The sequence below is a fragment of the Leucoraja erinacea genome, chromosome 36 (genome assembly GCF_028641065.1).
Source record: "Leucoraja erinacea ecotype New England chromosome 36, Leri_hhj_1, whole genome shotgun sequence".
In the NCBI taxonomy this organism is placed as follows: Eukaryota; Metazoa; Chordata; class Chondrichthyes; order Rajiformes; family Rajidae; genus Leucoraja; species Leucoraja erinaceus.
Genome location: NC_073412.1, coordinates 4,559,808 through 4,584,251, shown reverse-complemented (window position 1 = coordinate 4,584,251; position 24,444 = coordinate 4,559,808). Strand labels below are relative to the sequence as shown.

Sequence of the window (24,444 nt, the reverse complement as noted above, 5' to 3'; positions counted from 1 at the left end):
GTAGACAGGCACAGAAAGCTGGAGTAACTCTTAGAATAAAGGGGAGGTCATTTAAGACTGAGGTGAGAAAAAAACCTTTTCACCCAGAGAGTAGTGAATTTATGGAATTCCCTGCCACAGAGGGCAGTGGAGGCCAAATCACTGGATGGATTTAAGAGAGAGTTAGATAGAGCTCTAGGGGCTAGTGGAATCAAGGGATATGGGGAGAAGGCAGGCACGGGTTATTGATAGGGGACAATCAGCCATGATCACAATGAATGGCGGTGCTGGTTCGAAGGGCCGAATGGCCTCCTCCTGCACCTATTTTCTACGTTTCTATGTTTCTAAATCAGCGGTAGACAAAAATTCTGGAGAAACACAGCGTGTGAGGCAGCAGCATCTATGGAGCGAAGGAAATAGGCAAAGTTTCGGGCCAAAACCCTTCTTCTGACCGAACCAGTGGGTTTTTGTAAGGGTACATGTTGGTGCACTGTACCAGCCACCGTGGACGTCTCTTAGCGCTAATGGCAGGTACTCGGGAAGACTCGCTAACGGCAGGTAAGCACAGGAAGACTCGTGAAGATTTTTCAACGTGATGAAAAATGTCCACGAGAGCCCCGAGTACCGACGAGCGGACATTACCGTAAATCTCCGAGTTGGAATCAGGGCAAACTCGGGGAGAGCTCTTGGAATGAACTCGTACAGTGGGACAGGGATATTATCTTAAATAAAATCCCCAGCCCTGGCAATGTTTTCTCAAGTAATATATTCCATACAGAGTTCATGCTGATAACCTCAAAGTCACTCAGTTTGTTTACGCAAGAGGCAAAGCTGAGAGGAGCCCGGCCCATTACCTAAACAAATCTCTGCAAATGCTGACCAAATGGAACAATTGAGCAGCTGATGACAAGTTATTGACCTGAAATGTTAACTCTCTCTTCTCTTCTTCAGAACGGAGACGAGGAAACACTTTTTCCACACAGAGAGTTGTGAGTCTGTAGAATTCTCTGCCTCAGAGGGCGGTGGAGGCAGGTTCTCTGGATGCTTTCAAGAGAGAGCTAGATGGGGCTCTTAAAGATAGCGGAGTCAGGGGATATGGGGAGAAGGCAGGAATGGGGTACTGATTGTGGATGATCACATTGAATGGCGGTGCTGGCTCGAAGGGCTGAATGGCCTACTCCTGCACCTATTATCTGTTTTCTATTCTCTATAGTCACTGTTTGGCATGCCAGGCTTATGCCAGCAATCCCTCTCATTTTTGCCCATTTTCTAGACCATTTGATTTCCTTTGAGCAGGTAGGTCTATTTGTCTTTTCATTGGGAAGGCACAGAGGCTGCCTCAAAAAGGCTGGCAGCATCATCAAGGACCCACACCATCCTGGCCACACACTCATCTCCCCGATACCTTCAGGTAGAAGGTACAGGATCCTGAAGACTGCAACGACCAGGTTCAGGAATAGCTACTTCCCCACAGCCATCAGGCTGTTAAACCTGGCTCGGACAAAACTCTGAACATCAATTGTTTAAGAAGCAACTGCAGATGCAGGAAAATAGAAGGTACACAAAAAAGCTGGAGAAACTCAGTGGGTGCAGCAGCATCTATGGAGAGAAGGAAATAGGCAACGTTTCGGGCCGAAACCCTTCCGGGTTTCGACCCGAAACGTTGCCTATTTCCTTCAGGGTTTCGACCCCGAAACGTCACCCATTCCTTCACTCCATAGATGCTGCTGCACCCGCTGAGTTTCTCCAGCTTTTTTGTGTACCTCTGAAAATTAATAGCCAATTATCTGTTTATTTGCACTATCAGTTTATTTATTCATGTGTGCATATATTTATATAATGGTATATGGACACACTGATCTGTTCTGTATTCATTGTTTAAGAAGGAACTGCAGATGCTGGAGAATCGAAGGTACACAAAAAAGCTTTTTAAACTCAGCGGGTGCAGCAGCATCTATGGAGCGAAGGAAATAGGCAACGTTCCCGGGCCGAAACCCTTCATAGATAAACATAGAAACATAGAAATTTTATGTGCAGGAGGTAGTAGGGGTGAAGGGGGGGAAACTTCGGCCCTTCGAGCCTGCACCGCCATTCAATATGATCATGGAGCTGGGGTCATCCGTCTCGGTATCCCGTACCTGCCTTCTCTCCATACCCCCCTGATCCCCTTAGCCACAAGGGCCCAAATCCAACTCCGCTCCAAAATATAGCGGAGCAATGAACTGGCCTCAACTACCCTCTGTGGCAGAGAGCAGCCAGAGATTCATCACTCTCTGTGTGGAAAACAACCGTTCTTCTCATCCTCAGTTTTAAAGGATTTCCCCCTTATCCTTAAGCTGTGACCCCCTGTCCTGGAGGTAGGGGACATCGGGAACAATCTTCCTGCATCTAGCCTGTCCAAAAAGCCCTCCAAGAATTTTTAAGTAAGTTTCTATAAGATCCCCTCTCAATCTTCTAAATTCTAGAGAGTAGTAACAGAAGTTGACCGTATCCGGGTCAGTCTTTCTTCATACGCGACAGTCCTGACATGACCAGGAAAAAGTCTGGTTTTCGGACCGTCTCTGCACTCCCTCTAAAAGGTTGGCAATAATATATGGACCTTCCTCAGATTCTGGATTCATGCCTACTATGTTCTGTTGTGCTGAAGCAAAGCAAGAATATCATTGTTCTATCAGGAACACATGACAATAAACTCTCTTGAATCTTGAATCTAAAACACTCTTGACTCCACCAAATGGGACGGCCTTTGGATTCTTTGGAAAGGTACATCAGTCTGGGCAATGCACCAGATAGAGTCTCATTCCACCAACTAAATACATGGCTCATATTGAGATGGCAATATAAAAACATGACATAAGCCAATTTTCTTTCGCTCTTACCTCTTGTAAACGCCAGGTGGTACCATGGTGGCGATAGATTTCAATGAGGCAACTTGAAACTCAGGCGAGATCCCAGGGTCGATAAACCTCTTGTAATCTGTGGAACCCAGCTTCTGGTTAGTAAAGGCAAACTTGCAGTTTTTTAAAAATCCCTTACGATGGAAAAATCCCTTCACCCGCACCTTACCTGTGTAATTGGGTAAATGCTGTCCCAGGTGCTGAGGTAACCATTCGTACAGTGCGATGTTCTGCAGAATAAGAATATGGTTTAGTGGGGACTCATGAAGAAAAGCAACGATTTCAGTTTGTACGTGTACAGTGGTTTAGGCCACTCATGTTTAAGACTGAGGTGAGAAAAAACTTTTTCACCCAGAGAGTTGGGAATTTGTAGGATTCGAGCCAGCACCGCCATTCATTGTGATCATGGCTGATCGTCCCCTATCAATAACCCGTACCTGCCATCTCCCCCATATCCCTTGACTCCACTAGCCCCTAGAGCTCTATCTAACTCTCTCTTAAATCCATCCAGCGACTTGGCCTCCACTGCCCTCTGTGACAGGGAATTCCACAAATTCACAACTCTCTGGGTGAAAAAGTTTTTCCTCACCTCAGTCTTAAATGACCTCCCCTTTATTCTAAGACTGTGTGGTCCCTGGTTCTGGACTCGCCCAACATTGGGAACATTTTTCCTAGCATCTAGCTTGTCCAGTCCTTTTATAATTTTATATGTTTCTATAAGATCCCCCCCTCATCCTTCTAAACTCTAGTGAATACAAGCCTAGTCTTTTCAATCTTTCCTCATAATGACAGTCCCGCCATCCCAGGGATCAATCTCGTGAACCTACGCTGCACTGCCTCAATCACAAGGATGTCCTTGATATTAGCGACTCACCTCAATGTTCGCTAATACATAAACTGAGGAAAGAAAACATGATTTTTATAGGTGAGGCTAACACTAAAAACTGTTGTCGTATTAGTTCTAGACTATTACACTGTTGAGTCTCATTGTCTGAAACTCATTTTCACCCAGCCCACAGCTGTTTCCTTCATCATCGTAACGTTTTTGCTTGTCTTTCATTCATTTATAGACAATAGACAATAAGTGCAGGAGTACTGGACTCGCCCAACATTGGGAACATTTTTCCTAGCATCTAGCTTGTCCAGTCTTTTTATAATTAGAAACATAGAAACATAGAACCATAGAAAATAGGTGCAGGTGCAGGACCCCTTCGAGCCTGCACCGCCATTCAATATGATCATGGCTGATCATCCAACTCAGTATCCCGTACCTGCCTTCTCTCCATACCCCCTGATCCCCTTAGCCACAAGGGTCACATCTAACTCCCTCTTAAATATAGCCAATGAACTGGCCTCGACTACCCTCTGTGGCAGAGAGTTCCAGAGATTCACCACTCTCTGCGTGAAAAAAGTTCTTCTCATCTCAGTTTTAAAGGATTTCCCCCTTATCCTTAAGCTGTGACCCCTTGTCCTGGACTTCCCTAACATCGGGAACAATCTTCCTGCATCTAGCCTGTCCAACCCCTTAAGAATTTTGTAAGTTTCTATAAGATCCCCTCTCAATCCCCTAAATTCTAGAGAGTATAAACCAAGTCTATCCAGTCTTTCTTCATAAGACAGTCCTGACATCCCAGGAATCAGTCTGGTGAACCTTCTCTGCACTCCCTCTATGGCAATAATGTCCTTCCTCAGTTTTGGAGACCAAAACTGTACGCAATACTCCAGGTGTGGTCTCACCAAGACCCTGTACAACTGCAGTAGAACCTCCCTGCTCCTATACTCAAATCCTTTTGCTATGAAAGCTAACATACCATTCGCTTTCTTCACTGCCTGCTGCACCTGCATGCCTACTTTCAATGACTGGTGCACCATGACACCCAGGTCTCGCTGCATCTCCCCTTTTCCTAGTCGGCCACCATTTAGATTATATATGTTTCTATAAGATCCCCCCTCAGTGTGTGTGTGTGTGTGGGGGGGGGGGGTTGGTATTTGACTCCTCTTGGCTTCAGCCTGCCTTACCTGGAACGTGGCAAGTACCCACTTTCTTGCATGCTGGAAAATATCTTCGTCTGACCAAGAAGGGTTGCGAGCTTCAAACTGGTCGGCCAGGTGATTGTGGTAGCGGAACCAGATGATGTTCTCCGCCAGGATGAATGGGTTTTCATTAACTCCTGCATGTCCAAAGTCTAACGCAACATGTCATGAAATAAGAACATGGGTAAACAAACAGCACCTCTTTCTTAAAAACACCAGGCAAACCCCCCAAGAACAATAGACTCCTCCATCGACTCCTTTAAGTCGAGGCTCAAAACCTCTTTCTACTCCCTAGCATTTTTGAGTCCCTATGAGATGGGCGCTGTAAACAGTGTATGTATGTAGTGTTAGGTCTGTGGACCATTGTATGTATCACATTCGGACCTGCACTGATGTACAGCACTTTGGTCAACGTGAGTTGGTTTTAAATGTGCTATACAAATACAATTGACTGACAATAGACAATAGGTGCAGGAGTAGGCCATTCGGCCCTTCGAGCCAGCACCGCCATTCTACGGACTCCCACGGCCTCCTACAGACATTCTCCGAGTTTGAATCAAGGGGAAAACTCGGGAGAATTCGTGAATAACTCGGAAAAATGTGACAGGGGCTGTAATCTATTTTAGTCTAGTTTAGACAATAGACAATAGACAATAGGTGCAGGAGCAGGGCATTTGGCCCTTCGAGCCAGCACCACCATTCAATGTGATCATGGCTGATCATCCCCAATCAGTTCCCCGTTCCTGCCTTCTCCCCATATCCCCTGACTCCGCTATCTTTAAGAGCCCTATCTAGCTCTCTCTTGAAAATATCCAGAGAACCGGCCTCTGAGGCAGAGAATTCCACAGACTCACAACCCCCTGTGAGAAAAAGTGTTTCCTCGTCTCCGTTCTAAATGGCTTACTCCTTATTCTCTCCATATCCCCTGACTCCGCTATCTTTAAGAGCCCTATCTAGCTCTCTCTTGAAAGTATCTCTTGAGGATCCCAGGTCCCTGCCAAACAGGTTCAGTTTTTACATTCATCGTAACATCAATTTTGGCTGTACGTCGAAAAATATGCTGAAATCACTTTATTCGGTAACTGTGTTGGAATAATGGCTTCAAAGGCATGGAAGAGTGGTAAAAAAGAACTAGGGTCATGAGTGCAGAGAGATCGGAAACTTATTCCGCCACTCTTTGTAACAAATATATGCACATATAAACATTGGATATTAATATTTAGCAGTATGTGCAGGAAGGAACTGCAGATGCTGGTTTAAACCGAAGGTAGACACAAAATGCTGGAGTAACTCAGCGGGACAGGCAGCGTCTCTGGAGAGAAGGAAATGGTGACGTTTCGGGTCGAGGGATCAAGAGATCAGCAAAAAGCTAGATGGATATTTTTAAGGCAGAGTTCGACAGATTCTTGAATTAGTACGGGTGTCAGGAGAATGGGGTTAGGAGGGAAAGGTCGATTAGCCATGATTGAATGGCGGAGGTGTTTTATCATTAATGTTTTATTATTATTAATATTAGTGTTTTCTGAGTCATTCGTAACTGTCAATGGATGTCATGTTGTTACTTGCGGGCGGAGCACCAAGGCAAATTCCTTGTATGTGAATACTTGGCCAATAAACGTACTTATTTAGACTCGATGGGCTGAATGGCCTAATTCTGCTCCTATCGCTTTTGAGCTTAGGAAAAGTGAAACCAGGTCCTGCCGAAATGCGGACTAATTCGCACTGATTCATAATGCATTAAATAAGCCTATTTTCAACCATGCCATGATCTATGTTTAAAAAGGAACTGCAGATGCTGGAAAAATCGAAGGTAGACAAAAATGCTGGAGAAACTCAGCGGGTGCAGCAGCATCTATGGAGCGAAGGAAATAGGCAATGTTTCGCACCGAATCACGGAAGGAAATAGGCAACGTTTCGGGCCGAAACCCTGAAGGAAATAGGCAACGTTTCGGGACGAAACCCTGAAGGAAATAGGCAACGTTTCGGGCCGAAACCCTGAAGGAAATAGGCAACGTTTCGGGCCGAAAGCCTGAAGGAAATAGGCAACGTTTCGGGTCGAAACCCTGAAGGAAATAGGCAACGTTTCGGGCCGAAACCCTGAAGGAAATAGGCAACGTTTCGGGTCGAAACCCTTCCGGGTTTCGACCCGAAACGTTGCCTATTTCCTTCGCTCCGTAGATGCTGCTGCACCCGCTGAGTTTCTCCAGCATTTTTGTGTACCCATGTCATGATCTAATTGTCCAACCACTGTGAAACTGAGTTCAATGTTATGAATTCACCGTAGAAACCGCGTAGCCCGGTGTCACCGTTAGAAGGATCAGGATGGTTCCACATCATCAGTTTTCCCACGCTGGGCTTGGGAAGTCGGGGATCACGGCCGGAAGCCAGCCGGCCGTGCGAGAAATTCCGCAACTCGTCACTCCAGGAGTGAGAGGAACCATAAATGGAGCTGCCGTCGATCCACGCGGTTACCTCGTTGACCTGTTGCAAAGGAAACGACAAAAAAGGCTCAGCCAACTCCCGTACTGTTATCTGAACCATCCTGAGCTGCTGAAATGTGTGGGAAGATGGGGCCTCCACCCTAAACGTCATCCATTCCTTCTCTCCAGAGACGCTGCCTGTCCCGCTGAGTTACTCCAGCATCCTGCGTCTATCTTGACTATCCCTAATCAGTCCTTGCCTCTCCAAATGTGTAGGAAGGAACTGCAGATGCTGGTTTACACTGAGGAAGGACACAGTATTCAGTATTCAGTATTTATTTAATATAATTTTCACTGAGTACTTGCATACAAAGGGAAATGAAAAAACGTTACTCGATCAGTTTCCATTCAGTGTAGTTAATTAAAAAAGGATAAATACATAGAGCTTTTTTTTTTTTTTTTAATTTTTTTTTTAATTTTTTTTTAACTGTGTGTAAGTGTTCTGCGGTTTGTTTTGTGGGGGGGGGGGGGGGAGGGGGAAACTTTTTAAAATCTCTTCTCTGTACGGGAGACCCGACCTTTTTCCTGTCGGGTCTCCATTGTCGTTGGGGCCTAGCGCCGTGGAGCGGTCTCCAGCCTGAACGACCTGGAGGCTCCAGTCACGGAGCTTTTGGAGCTGCGGACTTACCATCGTGGGGCTGGCCGGTATCGGAGCGTGGGGAGCGGTGGTGACTCGCTGCTGCGGCTCGACCACGTAGCCCAGAGGTTCCAGCTGCAGCCGCAGGTCCTGTGGACTGACGGGACATCGGGAGCGCGTGGGTCCGGGTGGAGAGACTGCTTTCCGGAGCTCCCGTAACGCGTCTTGGGACTTATCATCGCCCGCCTGGAGCTTGGACCTACATCGAGAAATGGAAAACAGGGAAAAAAGACTTTGCCTTCCATCACAGTGGGTTCACTGTGATGGATGTTTTTGTAAATTGAATTGTGTGCATGTCTGTATGATATTGTCTTTGTTTGTATGGCTGTGGAAACGGAGTTTCGTTTGCATGTGTTGGTGAACGATACATGGGGAGGGGACACAGTCCGTTAACCAGTCTTATTGCCTGTGGGAAGAAGCTGTGGAGCATCCTGCTGGTTTTGCAGCTGATGGTCCAGTACCTCTTCCATGCTGGAGTAACTCAGCGGGTCAGCCCTACACTCGCCACCCTCTGTGTGGAAAAGTTACCCCTCAGATTCCTGTGACATCATTAATGTTATGCAAATTGTAGAAAGTTTTTTTTTAAGTAGTTGTAATTATTTCATCGTTCATAGTTAATGAATGCTTTTGAATGTCAGCGTTGACATATGACGGCGTTGACAGATGGCTAAGCGGGGGGAGGGTGTGGCTGTTTTGAAGTGAAAGGTTTTCCTGGTTGGTTTGTAAGTCAAGTTCCCCTAGGCTCATACTTGTAAGGCTTGGTAACATTGCAGGAGGCCACAGTTGGGCTCAGAGCTTCACTAGCAGGGCAGCACGGTGGCACAGCGGTAGAGTTGCTACCTCGGGTTCGATCCCGACTACGGGTGCTGCCTGTACGGAGTTTGTACGTTTTCCCTGTGATCGCGTGGGTTTGCTCCGAGATCTTCGGTTTCCTCCCACACGTACAGGTTTGTTAGTTAATTGGCTCGGCTTTGATTACTTGGTATAAGTGTAAATTGTCCCTGGTGTGCTTAGGCTTGTAATGTGCAGGGATCGCTGGCCAGCATGGACTCGGTGGGCCGAAGGGCGCTTTAAGTCTAAACTAAACTAAAGTAGGGTACAGGATGTTCTTGTCATATTTCTCTCCATGGAGGGCAGGAGAATGAGAGGTGATCTTATAGAGGCGCATAAAATCTAGAGAGGAATAGATCGGGTAGATGCACAGAGTCTCTTGCCCAGAGTAGGTGAATCGAGGAGCAGAGGACGAAGGTTTAAGGTGAAGGGGGAAAGATTTAATAGGAATCTGAGCGGAAACCTTTTCACACAAAGGGTGGTGGGTTTATGGAACAAGTTGCCAGAGGAGGTAGTTGAGGCTGGAACTATCCCAACATTATAGGAACAGTTAGACAGGTACATGGATAGGATAGGTTTGGAGGGATGTGGACCAACACGGGCAGGTGGGACTAGTGTAGCTGGGACATGTTGGCCGGTGTGGGTGAGTTGGGCCAAAGGGCCTGTTTCCACACTGTATCACTCTACGACTCTAAGATAATAAGTTCATGACGATGATAGATGTATTAGGTTTCGAAGAACTGCATATTTCAACGGTGAAGTCAACACCTTTGAGTAAGTGCCTGGTCATTATCTCATCGCCCTTGATGAATAGAAATACATTTCCGTATATAATGGAATATTCTCTAATTTCAAGTAACCCTTGTGTTCTGTCTCTCTCCGTCCCATCCCCACCGTAGACGCCCTATGAGTTTTGCTGTCAATAGGCAAAAATGCTGGAGTAACTCAGCGGGACAGGCAGCATCTCTGTAGAGAAGGAATGGGTGATGTTTCGGGTCGAGACCCTTCATCAGACTACAGGGCCTGTCCCACTTGGGTGTAATTTGCGCGTCATTTATGCGACATCATTTACGTGTCACGCCGCATGACATGCACGTCGTGATGCGCGCATGGTGCGTATTACCCGCGCACGGTGCGTGGTGACATAGGCAGTGACGCGCGCAAATGACGCTCAAGTGGGACAGGCCCTTTAGAGTCAGGGGAGAGGAAAACTAGAGGTATGGGAAGGTAGATGAATGAATCAGAAATGGTGGAGCCCACAATGGTCCATTGTTGGCTTGGAGCGAGGTGATAATGAATACGATACGATTAAATTTTATTCACCCCGGAGGGAAATTGTCTGCCGACAGATGATTAAAGTTCATGAATACAAATGGTGGAATTAGCAAGAGGATTAGCATGGGGGAAGGGACAGAGAGGGAGGGAATTCAAGGGTTACGAAGTTAGGGAAATCAATGATTATGCTGCTGGGCTGCAAGCGATACAGCGTGGAAACAGGCTCACCGAGCCCTCCCCAACCATCATTCTCTCGTACACACTAGTTCTATGTTTGCGTCCACTCCCTGAACACCAGGGGCAATTTTTAAAGAGCACAGCGTATAAATGTGGAGGAGAGAACTGCAGATGCTGGTTTAAATCGAAGATTGACACAAAATGCTGGAGTAACTCAGCGGGGCAGGCAGCATCTCTGGAGAGAAGGAATGGGTGACGTTTCGGGTCGAGACTGGTTCTCTGGTTCTTGATTTCCTTTTACTCTGCGTAAAAGCCTGTGATAAAGGTTCTCGAAGCGAAACGTCAATCATTCCTTCTCTCCAGAGATGCCGCCCAACCTGTTGAATGACTCTGTGTTTCAGAAGGAACTGCAGATGCTGGAAAATCGAAGGTAGGCAAAAATGCTGGAGAAACTCAGCGGTTGAATGGCGGTGCAGGCTCGAAGGGCCGAATGGCCTACTCCTGCACCTATTTTCTATGTTTCTAAGTCTAATATTTTCTGTTTACCTGTCTAGATGTGTCAAGTCTACCTGTTGAATGACACCAGCATTTTGTGTCTATCTTCGATTTGAACCAGCACATCTTTGGAATGTGAGAAGAAATTTGTCACAGTGAGAACGTGCAAACTCCGCACAGACAGCACCCGAGGTCTGGATGGAGCCCGGGTCTCTGGCGCTGTAAGGCAGTGTCACCCCGCCTCCCCACCACATCCCTCGTTACCTGGATCCTTGGGTTGTTGGGGCTGTGTCCCGAATACTTGTCCCATCCTCTCCGCCGAAACTGCAACCTCACGCTTTGCGTTCCGTTGGGATCAAAGACCGAGTCGCCACTTGGGATGGGAATGTCGAGGAATTCCGGCGGGCAGGCTGGATGCCTCGTGTCCAGGATCTCACTTATCACGTGATAACCTGCGCAAGCGTGGAAAAAGCAAGTCAATAAACAGGGACTTGGTGAGACCACACCTGGAGTATTGCGTACAGTTTTGGTCTCCAAATCTGAGGAAGGACATTATTGCCATAGAGGGAGTGCAGAGAAGGTTCACCAGACTGATTCCTGGGATGTCAGGACTGTCTTATGAAGAAAGACTGGATAGACTTGGTTTATACTCTCTAGAATTTAGGAGATTGAGAGGGGATCTTATAGAAACTTACAAAATTCTTAAGGGGTTGGACAGGCTAGATGCAGGAAGATTGTTCCCGATGTTGGGGAAGTCCAGGACAAGGGGTCACAGCTTAAGGATAAGGGGGAAATCCTTTAAAACTGAGATGAGAAGAACTTTTTTCACACAGAGAGTGGTGAATCTCTGGAACTCTCTGCCACAGAGGGTAGTTGAGGCCACAGTTCATTGGCTATATTTAAGAGGGAGTTAGATGTGGCCCTTGTGGCTATGGGGATCAGGGGGTATGGAGAGAAGGCAGGTATGGGATACTGAGTTGGATGATCAGCCATGATCATATTGAATGGCGGTGCAGGCTCGAAGGGCCGAATGGCCTACTCCTGCACCTAATTTCTATGTTTCTATGTTTCTATGTTTCTCCTCATGACCTGCGTGGGTTTTGTCCGAGATCTTCGGTTTCCTCCCACACTCCAAAGACGTCCAGGTTTGTAGGTTAATTGGCTTGGTCTAAATGTAAATTGTCCCTAGTGTGTGTAGGATAGTGTTAGTGTGCAGGGATCGCTGGTCGGCATGGACTCGGTGGGCCGAAGGGCCTGTTTCTGCGCTGTATCTCTAAACTAAACAGTAGCTTAACCCTGTCATCTCTCATTAAAAACACAACGGTGAATGGTCGCTTAAGCAGTAACAAATCCCACATTCACACGCGCTCCAGGAAGATGCCTCTCCTAAATGTTTTACTCAAATTTTTTTTGCATCGGTCCGTTGGGGGCAGTGGGATGTCAGGAGCGCTAACCTCTGACCTCCAGGTGACCTCTGACCTCTGCCCTTGGATGGGGCAAGGTGAGTTGGTAGTCCAGTCAGATTAGCTCAACCCGATCACAAGAGGTTAGTGATGGCAACCAAAGATGACTTCCTCCCATCTAGACTTTCTCATGGTCCACTCCTACCTTAGGCCAATACGTGGGGCTTCCATCGTGCACAGAAAGTGGAATCAGCTTAGAGTTTAGAGATACAGCAGGGAGACAGGCCCTTCGGCCCACCATCGAGCACCCGTTCCTGCTAGTCCTATGCCAACCAACTTTCTCATCCACTCCTCACAGACTAAGGGCAATTGACCTCCGAACCTGCACATCTTCGGAATGTGGGAGGAAACCGGGACACCCGGAGAAAAGCCCACGCAGGGTCACGGGGAGAGAATGTATAAACTCCGCGCAGCCAGCGCCTCTAGTCAGGATCGAACATGGGCCTCTGGATCTGTGACGTAGCTTCTCTACCACTGCGCCCAAGTCAGAAAAATTGCACTACTCCGACTGTATGTACATATATATATATATTTATTGCTCATTATTCTATGCTCGCTCTTCTGGGTGAGATGCTAACTGCATTTCGTTGTCTATGTACTGTACACTGCACAATGACAATAAATTTGAATCTGAATCTGAATCTGAATCTGAGAACATGCATATCAGGGACACCAACAAGATGGAATAAACTCAAGATTTCCTCTGGTCAGCAAGTGTGCAAACATAATAAGTATTCCTGTGAAGATATTGCTGCCACTTACAATGTAAATGTGTTTTTTTTGGCTGCCCTGAATTCATTAGAGTTGTGGCGTAGAAAACACTCCTTACCGAAGAACACGCTCAGTACAGTGCTGTTCTTGAGAGACTGCAATCCCGAAGATCCATTGGCGATTATATTGCTGATAACTCGTGCATTTGGCACCTCCGGCTCTTTCAAAGCCTGATAAACACCATCGGCATATCTGGCAGGCATCAGACGCATGAACGGGGAACCTGCAAATGAAACACATCTTGATCTTCAGGCATTCGTCACGGAAAATGGTCCCCATCACTTTCATTGAGGCTTGGACAGAGTGGATGTGGCGGATGCGAAAAGCCCCATGGAACATAGAAACATAGAAACATAGAAATTAGGTGCAGGAGTAGGCCATTCGGCCCTTCGAGCCTGCACCGCCATTCAATATGATCATGGCTGATCATCCAACTCAGTATCCCGTACCTGCCTTCTCTCCATACCCCCTAATCCCCTTAGCCACAAGGGCCACATCTAACTCCCTCTTAAATATAGCCAATGAACTGTGGCCTCAACTACCCTCTGTGGCAGAGAGTTCCAGAGATTCACCACTCTCTGTGTGAAAAAAGTTCTTCTCATCTCGGTTTTAAAGGATTTCCCCCTTATCCTTAATACCTCGTACCATTCCAAAATACACAATGGGAGAGGTAAACCTTTCCTGCTCAGCTGATTTTCTGACGAGATATTAGAAACATAGAAACATAGAAAATAGGTGCAGGAGGAGGCCATTCGGCCCTTCGAGCCAGCACCGCCATTCATTGCGATCATCCCCTATCAATAACCCGTGCCTGCCTTCTCTCCATATCCCTTGACTCCACTAGCCCCTAGAGCTCTATCTAACTCTCTCTTAAATCCATCCAGTGACTTGGCCTCCACTGCCCTCTGTGGCAGAGAATTCCATAAATTCACAACTCTCTGGGAGAAAAAGTTTTTTCTCACCTCAGTCTTAAATGCCCTCCCCTTTATTCTAAGACTGTGGCCCCTGGTTCTGGACTCGCCCAACATTGGGAACATTTTTCCTGCATCTAGTTTGTCCAGTCCATTTATAATTTCTATAAGATATCCCCTCATCCTTCTAAACTCCAGTGAATACAAGCCTAGTCTTTTCAATCTTTCCTCATATGACAGTCCCGCCATCCCAGGGATCAATCTCGTGAACTTACAATCACATCACAAGGATGTCCTTGATATTAGTGACTCACCTAAATGTTCGCTAATACATAAACTGAGGAAATAAAACATGATTTTTATAGGTGAGGCTAACACTAAAAACTGTTGTCGTATTAGTTCTAGACTATTACACTGTTGAGTCTCATTGTCTGAAACTAATTTTCACCCAGCCCACAGCTGTTTCCTTATCATCGTAACGTTTTTGCTTGTCTTTCATTCATTTATAGACAATAGACAATAAGTGCAGGAGTAGGCCATTCGGCCCTTCGAGCCAGCACCGCCATTCATTGTGATCATGGTTGATCATCCCCAATCAGTACCCCGTTCCTGCCTTCTCCCCATATCCCCTAACTCCGCTATCTTTAAGAACCGTACCTAGCTCTCTCTTGAAAGTATCCGGAGAACCGGCCTCCACCGCCCTCTGAGGCAGAGAATTCCACAGACTCACAACTCTCTGTGTGAAAAAGTGTTTCCTAGTCTCCGTTCTAAATGGCTTACCCCTTATTCTTAAATGTTCTATATCTCTCTACATCACAGTCTGTATCTGTTTTTTTTCCCTTTCCCCTGACTCCCAGCCGGAAGAAGGGTTTCGGGCCGAAACGTTGCCTATCTCCTTCGCTCCATAGATGCTGCTGCACTCGCTGAGTTTCTCCAGCATTTATGCGTACCTTCTATTTTCCAGCATCTGCAGTTCCTTCTTAAACTTGCTGTCAGACCCGCTGAGTTACTCCAGATTTTTGTGTTTAACTTCGGATCAAAGCACCGTCTGCAGTTCCTTCCTCCACTAAAGATATTAAATAGGTCTCTTACCAGCCGAGCCTCGTTGATGATGGGCGAGGTTGTTGAACCACCCGTCGTATCTCTGAATTTCCCAGTTGATATTATTTTGGGCATCTGAGGGAGAATAAGAGAGTTAAGGGCATGTCCCACTTTCTCGAGTTATTCACAAATTCTCCCGAGTTTTCAAACTCGCAGAATGTTCGTAACGAGTCCATAGGAGTCCGTGGATATATCGTAGCCGCTACGCCAGTCCTAGGTACTCGGGGCTATTTTTTTACTTGTGGACATTTTTCATCAAACGTCTTGGAACGGAGACAAGGAAACACTTTTTCTCACAGAGAGTGGTGAGTCTGTGGAATTCTTTGCCTCAGAGGGCGGTGGAGGCAGGTTCTCTGGATGCTTTCAAGAGAGAGCTAGATAGGGCTCTTGAAAATAGCGGAGTCAGGGGATATGGGGAGAAGGCAGGAGCGGGGTACTGATTGGGGATGATCAGAGTGACAGTGAATGGCGGTGCTGGCTCGAAGGGCCGAATGGCCTCCTCCTGCACCTATTGTCTATTGTCCTGACGTTCCTGATGCCCCGAGTACCTACGGCGGGCATAACAAGCCGCTACGATATATCCACGGCCTCCGAGGGACTCGTTTTACGAACATTCCACAAGTTTGAAAACTCGGGAGAATTGGCGAATAACTCGGGGAAAGTGGGACAGCCCCTTTATGAATGGGTGAACTGATCAGATGAATAAACCATGCATGAAGATAATATAATTGATTAGTAATATCTGTTCATGAAGAAAAGCAATTCAAATCAGAATGTACTTCACAGGGTGGAGAACTCAGGGAGAGATGGGTGTCTGGAGCATGCTGCTCAGGACAGTGGTGGGAGCAGATCAAATAGTAGCGTTTAACAGCCTTTCAGATAGGTACGTCGATAAACTGGATCTCATATGGATCTCATGCAGGTGGAGGAGATTAGTTTCACTTGACTTTAGGTTCAGCACGGACATTGTGGGCCGAATGGCCTGTTCCTCTGCTGTCCTGCTTTATGTTCTATGTATCTAAACTACGAGGAAGTAAAACTTATTTTCACAGTGAGTGACTCAGTTGAATCAGCGCTTGTTCTCATGTGGAGAATCTCTTGAGAAGAGACGGCATCAAGGTTGAAAAAGAAACAGTTCAGAGGCTTAATCCAGGTGTTGTACCAACAATGGTATTGGTCTTGGGTTAGAAGTCAAGTCAAGTCATTTTTATTTCTATAGCACATTTAAAAAACAACTCTCGTTCGCCAAAGTGCTTTACATTGGTGAAGGTACTAACGTTATTCAACAGAGGTTCATAGATTAAGTACATACATAAATACATACATATAGCCCTCCCTCAGATGACGTCAAGAAAGGCTTGGGAGTAGAGATGAGTTTTTAGTCTCGACTTAAAGGAGTTGATGGAGGGGCAGTTCTGATAGAAACATAGACAATAGGTGCAGGAGTAGGCCATTCGGCCCTTCGAGCCTGCACCGCCATTCAATATGGTCATGGCTGATCATCCATCTCAGTATCCCATCCCTGCCTTCTCTCCATACCCCCTGATCCCTTTAGCCACAAGGGCCACATCTAACTCCCTCTTAAATATAGCCAATGAACTGTGGCCTCAACTACCTTCTGCCGCAGAGAATTCCACAGATTCACCACTCTCGGTGTGAAAAATGTTTTCCTCATCTCGGTCCTAAAAGATTTCCCCTTATCCTTATACTGTGTGACCCCTTGTTCTGGACTTCCCCAACATCGGGAACAATCTTCCTGCATCTAACCTGTCCAACCCCTTAAGAATTTTGTAAGTTTCTATAAGATCCCCCCTCAATCTTCTAAATTCTAGCGAGTACAAACCGAGTCTATCCAGTCTTTCTTCATATGAAAGTCCTGACATCCCAGGAATTAGTCTGGTGAACCTTCTCTGTACTCCCTCTATGGCAAGAATGTCTTTCCTCAGATTAGAAGACCAAAACTGTACGCAATACTCCAGGTGTGGTCTCACCAAGACCCTGTACAACTGCAGTAGAACCTCCCTGCTCCTATACTCAAATCCTTTTGCTATGAATTAGTCTTGTATTGTGAGCCAGACTTCCAGTGTCGATGTTAAAACACTGCTCCTGAAATGTAGTGTCTCTGAGCTCAATGTGTGTACGTTACCACAGAATTGTAACAGTAGATCCAATTGTCCAAGTTGCATTTGATTGCGACACCTCTTTACATCCCCTCAGGTGCATTTGAAATAGCCCCACGGTAGCATTCCAAAATACTCTGCACCCATTACCAATTTGTTGGCAATACTTCCATTCACAACCATTCAGTAGCTCCTTATTCAACTTTAATTTTGCAAGAGGATGTTTTCAATAGTGGGGTAGTCTAGAACCAGAGGCCACAACCTCAGGATAAAGGACGTACCTTTAGAAAGGGGATGAGGAGGACTTTCTTCCATCAGAGGGTGGTGAATCTGTGGAATTCATTGCCGGCAGTGAAGGCCAAGTCAATCATGGATATTTTTAAGGTGAAGAGGGACAGATTCTTGATTAGTACGGGCTTCAGAGGTTATGGGGAGAAGGGCGGAGAATGGGGTTAGGAGGGAGAGATAGATCAGCCATGATTGAATGGTGGAGTACACAATGGGCCGAATGGCCTTACTCTGCTCCTGGAACAAAGGTACTTATGTTCTGGATAAAGAACCAATGTTACTTACTGACGAGGGTAAGATGGGAGATATGAAACCAGACCAAGGCCACCAGTGTCCAGATGATTGCCAGAGACATGTCCTTTTCGGGAATCTAACGATCTCACTTCTGCTTCTGAACTGTTCCCTTTCAATCACAAATGATCCACGGGAATCCTGATGAGGTAACAAGTTACAAATAGTTTACAAAACTAATCCCAGACTATTGAGTGTCTGAAGAAGGGTCTCGACCCGAAACGTCACCTATTTCCTCGCTCCATAGATGCTGCCTCAGTTTCTCCAGCATTTATATCTCCCCCCCAGACTATTGATAATCAGTTGCCAATAAAAATACGTTCCTTCCCAGCAACAAACCTTGTTATCAGATGGTTGCATATCATGTTCTAATGCATCCCATCAAATCCATGCTAACGCCCAGAGCATTCCCACCCATCCTATTAGTCATAGAGTCTTGCAGCATTGAAACAGGCCACCTGACCAACTTGCCCACACCAGCCAACATGTCTCATCTACATTAGTCCCACTTGCCTGCAATTGGCCCATATCCCTATAAACCTATCCTATCCATTTACCCATTTAAAATGTTTCTTAAACATTTTAGTTTAGTTTAGTTTATTTGTCATGTGTACTGAGTTGCAGTGAAAAGCTTGTCTTTAGTCAGTGGAAAGATAATACATGATTACAATTGAGCCATTTACAGTGTATAGATAGATACGGGATAATACATGATAAGGGAATAATGTTTATTACAACCATATAACCATATAACAATTACAGCACGGAAACAGGCCATCTTGGCCCTTCTAGTCCGTGCCGAACACTAATGCCCCTGTCCCACTTAGGAAACCTGAACGGAAACCTCTGGAGACTTTGCGCCCCACCCAAGGTTTCTGTGCGGTTCCCGGAGGTTCCCAGAGGTTTTTGTCAGTCTCCCAACCTGCTTCCACTACCTGCAACCACCTGCAACCTCCGGGAACCGCACGGAAACCTTGGGTGGGGCGCAAAGTCTCCAGAGGTTTCCGTTCAGGTTTCCTAAGTGGGACAGGGGCATTACTCTCACCTAGGCCCATCCACCTGCACTCAGACCATAACCCTCCATTCCTTTCCCATCCATACACCTATCCAATTTATTTTTAAATGATAAAATCGAACCTGCCTCCACCACTTCCACTGGAAGCTCATTCCACACAGCTACCACTCTCTGAGTAAAGAGGTTCCCCCTCATGTTGCCCCTAAACTTTTGTCCCTTAATTCTCAAATTGCAAGGTAAAGCCAGCAAAGTCCGATCAAGGATAGTCCCAGGGTCACCAATGAGGTAGATAGTAGTTCAGCACTGCTCTCTGGTTGTGGTAGGATGGTTCAGTTGCCTGATAACAGCTGGGAAGAAACTGTCCCTGAATCTGGAGGTGTGCGTTTTCACACTTCTGTACCTTTTGCCTGATGGAGAGGGGAGGGGAGAGGGGAGGGGAGGGGAGGGGAGAGAAGGAGTGGCCAGGGTGTGACTGGTCCTTGATTATGTTGTCGGCCTTGCCGAGATAGCGTGAGGTATAGATGGAGTCGATACAATGGTGTTTAAGAAGGAACTGCAGATGCTGGAAAATCGAAGGTAGACAAAAATGCTGGAGAAACTCAGCGGCTGCAGCAGCATCTATGGAGCGAAGGAAATAGGCAACGTTTCGGGCTAAAAACCCTGATGGAAATAGGCAACATTTCGGGCTAAAACCCTGATGGAAATAGGCAACGTTTCGGGTCGAAACCCTTCCGGGTTTCGGCCCGAAACGTTGCCTATTTCCTTCGCTCCATAGATGCTGCTGCACCCGCTGAGTTTCTCCAACATTTTTGTGTACCTTCGATTTTCCACCATCTGCAGTTCCTTCTTAAACACAGATCATGACATGCTTGAAAATAGACTTATTTAATGCATTATGAATCAGTGCAAATTAGTCTGAATTTCAGCAGGACCTGGTTTCACTTTTCCTAAGCTCAAAAGCGAAAGGAGCAGAATTAGGCCATTCGGCCCATCGAGTGTAAGTAAGTAGGTTTATTAACGTTGCCTATTTCCTTTGCTCCATAGATGCTGCTGCACCCGCTGAGTTTCTCCAGCATTTTTGTGTACCTTCGATTTTTCCAGCATCTGCACAGTTCCTTCTTAAAGATATTTAGAGTTATTAGGTTCTATTATTGGCCAAAACAACATTTATTAATTTTCCGTCGGATTTAGAGTCCTTTTGAAACTGTCTGTATCCAGCCTATCCTCCCCTACGAATGCTGTTCGACCTGCTGAGTCTATCCAGTCCCATCCATTGTGTAACTGATCTCCACAAGGTCAAGTTATTGCCTTGGGGACCTCGCTGGTACATTCCAGTAAACCGTGACATTAAAACAGAAAGTGCCGGAGGAACTCAGCGAGTCGGGCAGCAACTGTGTGTGGGAGGGTGGGAAACATCGGCTTATCCACTCCCTCCGCAGATGTTGCCTCACCCGTCAAGACCTTTCTTCAGACCAAACCAATTCCCATGTGAGGCGCTTTGGTAAGTTGTTGTTATGTCAATAGGACTATCTTGTTATTAGTGATTTCAGAGAGCGAAGGCGTTGGACTTCCTTCAACTAATGTCTGTGCATCCGTGGAGGGAGTGGATAGAGGATGTTCCGGGGAAACAACCCCCCTCCCCTCCCTCCCTCCCTCCCTCACACAGATGCTGCCTTTGACCCGCTGAGATCCTCCAGCACTTTTATTCTTTTTACTCAGGAATCCAGCACCTGCAGTTTCTTCTGTGTCTACTTTCCAAGGACACCCCCCTTGTCTTTCATACGCCATCTATTCCCCGCTACACGTCCTCAAGACTTAACGAGAGGGCAAAGACAGACAGATTCCTGGCCCCAAACATCGGAGGTCCATTCCCTCCAGAGATGCTGCCTCTGCCTGACCCGCTGAGTTACTCTATCCCTTTGTGCTCGACGTAAGATTCTAACATCTGCAGTTCGGGGTCGGGCCCCTTCCTCAGACTGCGTTAAGTTAAAGTAAAAGTGGAGACACACTTAGAGGTTGAGGCAGCATCTACGCTTCGGGCCGAGACCCTTCTTCAGACCAATCTAATTCTCATGTCAAGCGCTTTGGTAAGTTGTTGTAATGTCAATAGGATTATCTTTTATCTAGATTTACTAGAATGTTGCCTGGGTTTCAACAACTAAGTTACAGAGATAGGTTGAATAAGTTAGGTCTTTATTCTCTGGAGCGCAGAAGGTTAAGGGGGGACCTGATAGAGGTCTTTAAAATGATGAGAGGGATAGACAGAGTTGATGTGGACAAGCTTTTCCCTTTGAGAATAGGGAAGATTCAAACAAGAGGACATGACTTCAGAATTAAGGGACAGAAGTTTAGGGGTAATATGAGGGGGAACTTCTTTACGCAGAGAGTGGTAGCGGTGTGGAATGAGCTCCCAGTGGAAGTGGTGGAGGCAGGTTCATTGGTATCATTTAAAAATAAATTGGATAGGCATATGGATGAGAAGGGAATGGAGGGTTATGGTACGAGTGCAGGCAGGTGGGACTAAGGGGAAAAAAATTGTTCGGCATGGACTTGTAGGGCCGAGATGGCCTGTTTCCGTGCTGTAATTGTCATATGGTTATATGGTTATCTTGTTATCGCCATTAACCTTTAGGAATTTCAGAGAACGAAGGCGTTGTACTTCCTTCAAATGACCCGTGTGTCAAAGAAACTGCAGATGCTGGTTTAAACCGAAGATAGACACAAAAAGCTGGCGTAACTCAGCGGGACAGGCAGCGTCTCTGGAGAGAAGGAATGGGTGATGTTTGGGGTCGAGGCCAGTCTGAAGAAGGGTCTCCACCCGAAACGTCACCTGTTCCTTCTCTCCAGAGATGCTGTCGGTCCCGCTGAGTTACTCCAGCATTTTTGTGTCTATCTTCTGTGCAAATTGTGGCTGGGAATTTACATAGAAACGTAGAAAATAGGTGCAGGAGGAGGCCATTCGGCCCTTCGAGCCAGCACCGCCATTCATTGTGATCATGGCTGATCGTCCCGAATCAATAACTCGTGCCTGCCTTCTCCCCATATCCCTTGATTCCACCAGCCCCTAGAGCTCTATCTAACTCTCTCTTAAATCCATCCAGTGACTTGGCCTCCACTGCCCTCTGTGGCAGGGAATTCCACGATTTGCCCTGAAACTTCACAATTCCCTGTAACACAGCGCTGGAACATGTAGAGGTGAAACAGACAGGAGACTGCAGATGCTGGAATCACAGCAACAGAAAATAAACTCAAACTGCTGAGGAATTGTCCAGACCCAAAACGTCGCCTGCCCACTCCACCCCCTCCGCGAATGCTAACTGTTTTTTAAATGTTGGGATAGTCCCAGCCTCAACGACCTCATCTGGCAGCTCGTTCCATACACCCACCGCCATTTGTGTGAAAAAGTTACCCCTCAGATTATTTCCCCTTCACCGTGAACCCATGTCCTCTGGTCCTCGATTCCCCTACTCTGGGCAAGAGACTCCGTGTCTACCCGCTCTCTTCCTCTCGTCCAGCCCATTGCTTTATGCTTTAGATAAGACAATCCAATCCAATCAGAAATTGCAAGTACTTAACGAAACGAAAGGCTAGCAATAGAGACGGGCGTATGCAAGGAACGGCAAGTGCTGGTCCACAAACAAAAGATATAAAGTGCTGGAGTAACTCAGTGGGTCAATTAGGCAGCATCTCTGGAAACATAGAAACATAGAAATTAGGTGCAGGAGTAGGCCATTCGGCCCTTCGAGCCTGCACCGCCATTCAATATGATCATGGCTGATCATCCAACTCAGTATCCCGTACCTGCCTTCTCTCCATACCCCCTGATCCCCTTAGCCACAAGGGCCACATCTAACTCCCTCTTAAATATAGCCAATGAACTGGCCTCAACTACCCTCTGTGGCAGAGAGTTCCAGAGATTCACCACTCTCTGCGTGAAAAAAGTTCTTCTCATCTCGGTTTTAAAGGATTTCCCCTTGGGAGAACATGGTCAGATGATATTGCGGGTCGGGGCCCTTCTTAAGACTGGAAGGGAAAGTTTCTTCCAACGCCAATCGCCAGGGCGATGTAACTATTGTAACTAGACTCAAAAAGCTGGAGTGACTCAGCGGGTCAGGCAGCATCTCTGGGGAGAGGTTTCGGGTCGAGACCGTTCTTCAGACCCGAAACGTCGCCTATCCATTTTCTCCAGCGATGCTGCCTGTCCCGCTGAGTTACTCCGGCATTTTGCGTGTCCCTCTTCGGTTTAAACCAGCATCTACAGTTCCTTCCTACAGTCAACTATTGCAGCTATCATACGACTCCACACCGCGACCGTCTCGGCTCAATTTGCGTGCCAAGGACACGTAAGTGGGACAGGCCCTTACCTCTAGCGCCGGACACCGCCGCCCACTGAATCAAGACCAATCTGCAACCGGCCCGTCTCATCCACAGCACAGTGACACCCGGAAAAAGTTGAAGCTAAAGAATTTGACCTGTTACATGCGAACTAGTTATTCCAGATACGACAGGCGGGGATTTGAAATCAGTTTACGCATTTGCTTTGTGTCGGGAGGAACTACAAATGCTGGTTTACACCCAAGGTAGACGCGTCTGTATCTGTCAAGCCCCTGTCCCACTTGCGCGTTACGCGACGTCTTGGTCGCGTTGAAGCGCGACGGTCCCGCGAAGGTCGCGTGCGATACCTACACGCCAAAGCATCCCCGCAGGCAAACACAAAATGCTGGAGTAACTCAGCGGGACAGGCAGTATCTCTGGGGAGAAGGGACAGGTGATGTTTCGGGTCGAGACCCTTCTTCAGATTTCAATCTTCCCGGATCACCCGATCCCGGGAGTCGTGACTCTCAGTCTGAAGAAGGGTCTCGACTCCAAACGTCACCCATTCCCTCTCTCCAAAGATGCTGCCCGTCCCGCTGAGTTACTCCAGCATTTTGTGCCTGTCTGCGCGGATGCTTTGGAAACTGAGATATGTTGCAATATTTTTGCTACCTGACCCGCTGAGTTACTCCAACACCTTCTACAATGCTCAAGATCTCTCCCCATTCCCCCACACAAATGCTGCCCCACACCCGCAGAGTAACTCCAGCACTTTATATCCCCTTTGGCAAGTCAGCATATGCAGTTCCTCGTGTCCCTGGCGCCTGCGATATCTTGGGAGATATTTGAATCCTGATTCCTCCTCTGTAACTTTTACTGATAATAAGAACAATATTTAAACGTAGACAGCGAACTACCGTAACTCAGCGGGACAGGCAGCATCTTTGGAGAAGGAATGTATGATGCCTTGGGTCTAGACCCTTCTTCAGGCTGAAATTCACGGTCTATAGATTGTTGTCTGATGAAGGGTCTCGACTTGAAAGGTCGCCCATTCCTTCTCTCCAGAGATACTGCCTGTCCCGCTGAGTTACTCCAGCTGTTTGTGTCTATCTTCGGTTTAAACTAAGTTCCCCCCCCCACAGCGATCTACATACTATTTTGTCCCCGTATCCCAGCTCCAGATTACGCGCTGTGTGTGAATCCTGGTCTAAGTACACCGGCAGAGTTCTTACCTGCAGCGCCGAGTTTCATCCGAGCTCACGCATTGACAGGTGCCGCTGAGCGGAGACGAAGATACTCTTCAAAATCCCTGGAGGAGGGTCGCTGTTACGTGTGTAGGAGGTAGAATTTGCATCCGCTACCAGG

At 46.9% G+C, this 24,444-nt stretch overlaps 1 protein-coding gene across 1 annotated transcript in view; it reads right to left on the bottom strand.

Annotated features, from left to right (window-relative positions):
• Positions 1-24,443, bottom strand: part of duox (dual oxidase) — a 79,518-nt gene extending 55,075 nt beyond the window's left edge. Inside the window, exons 1-9 of the mRNA XM_055662506.1 lie at positions 24,312-24,443; positions 17,745-17,891; positions 15,043-15,126; positions 13,098-13,262; positions 11,070-11,257; positions 7,190-7,391; positions 4,896-5,062; positions 3,046-3,106; positions 2,859-2,955 (exon numbers count right to left, since the gene is read on the bottom strand). Of these exons, the coding sequence (XP_055518481.1) occupies positions 2,859-2,955; positions 3,046-3,106; positions 4,896-5,062; positions 7,190-7,391; positions 11,070-11,257; positions 13,098-13,262; positions 15,043-15,126; positions 17,745-17,814 (1,034 nt within the window). The 5' untranslated portion in view covers positions 17,815-17,891; positions 24,312-24,443. The remainder of the gene's footprint in view (positions 1-2,858; positions 2,956-3,045; positions 3,107-4,895; positions 5,063-7,189; positions 7,392-11,069; positions 11,258-13,097; positions 13,263-15,042; positions 15,127-17,744; positions 17,892-24,311) is intronic.
• Position 24,444: the final 1 nt, after the last annotated feature.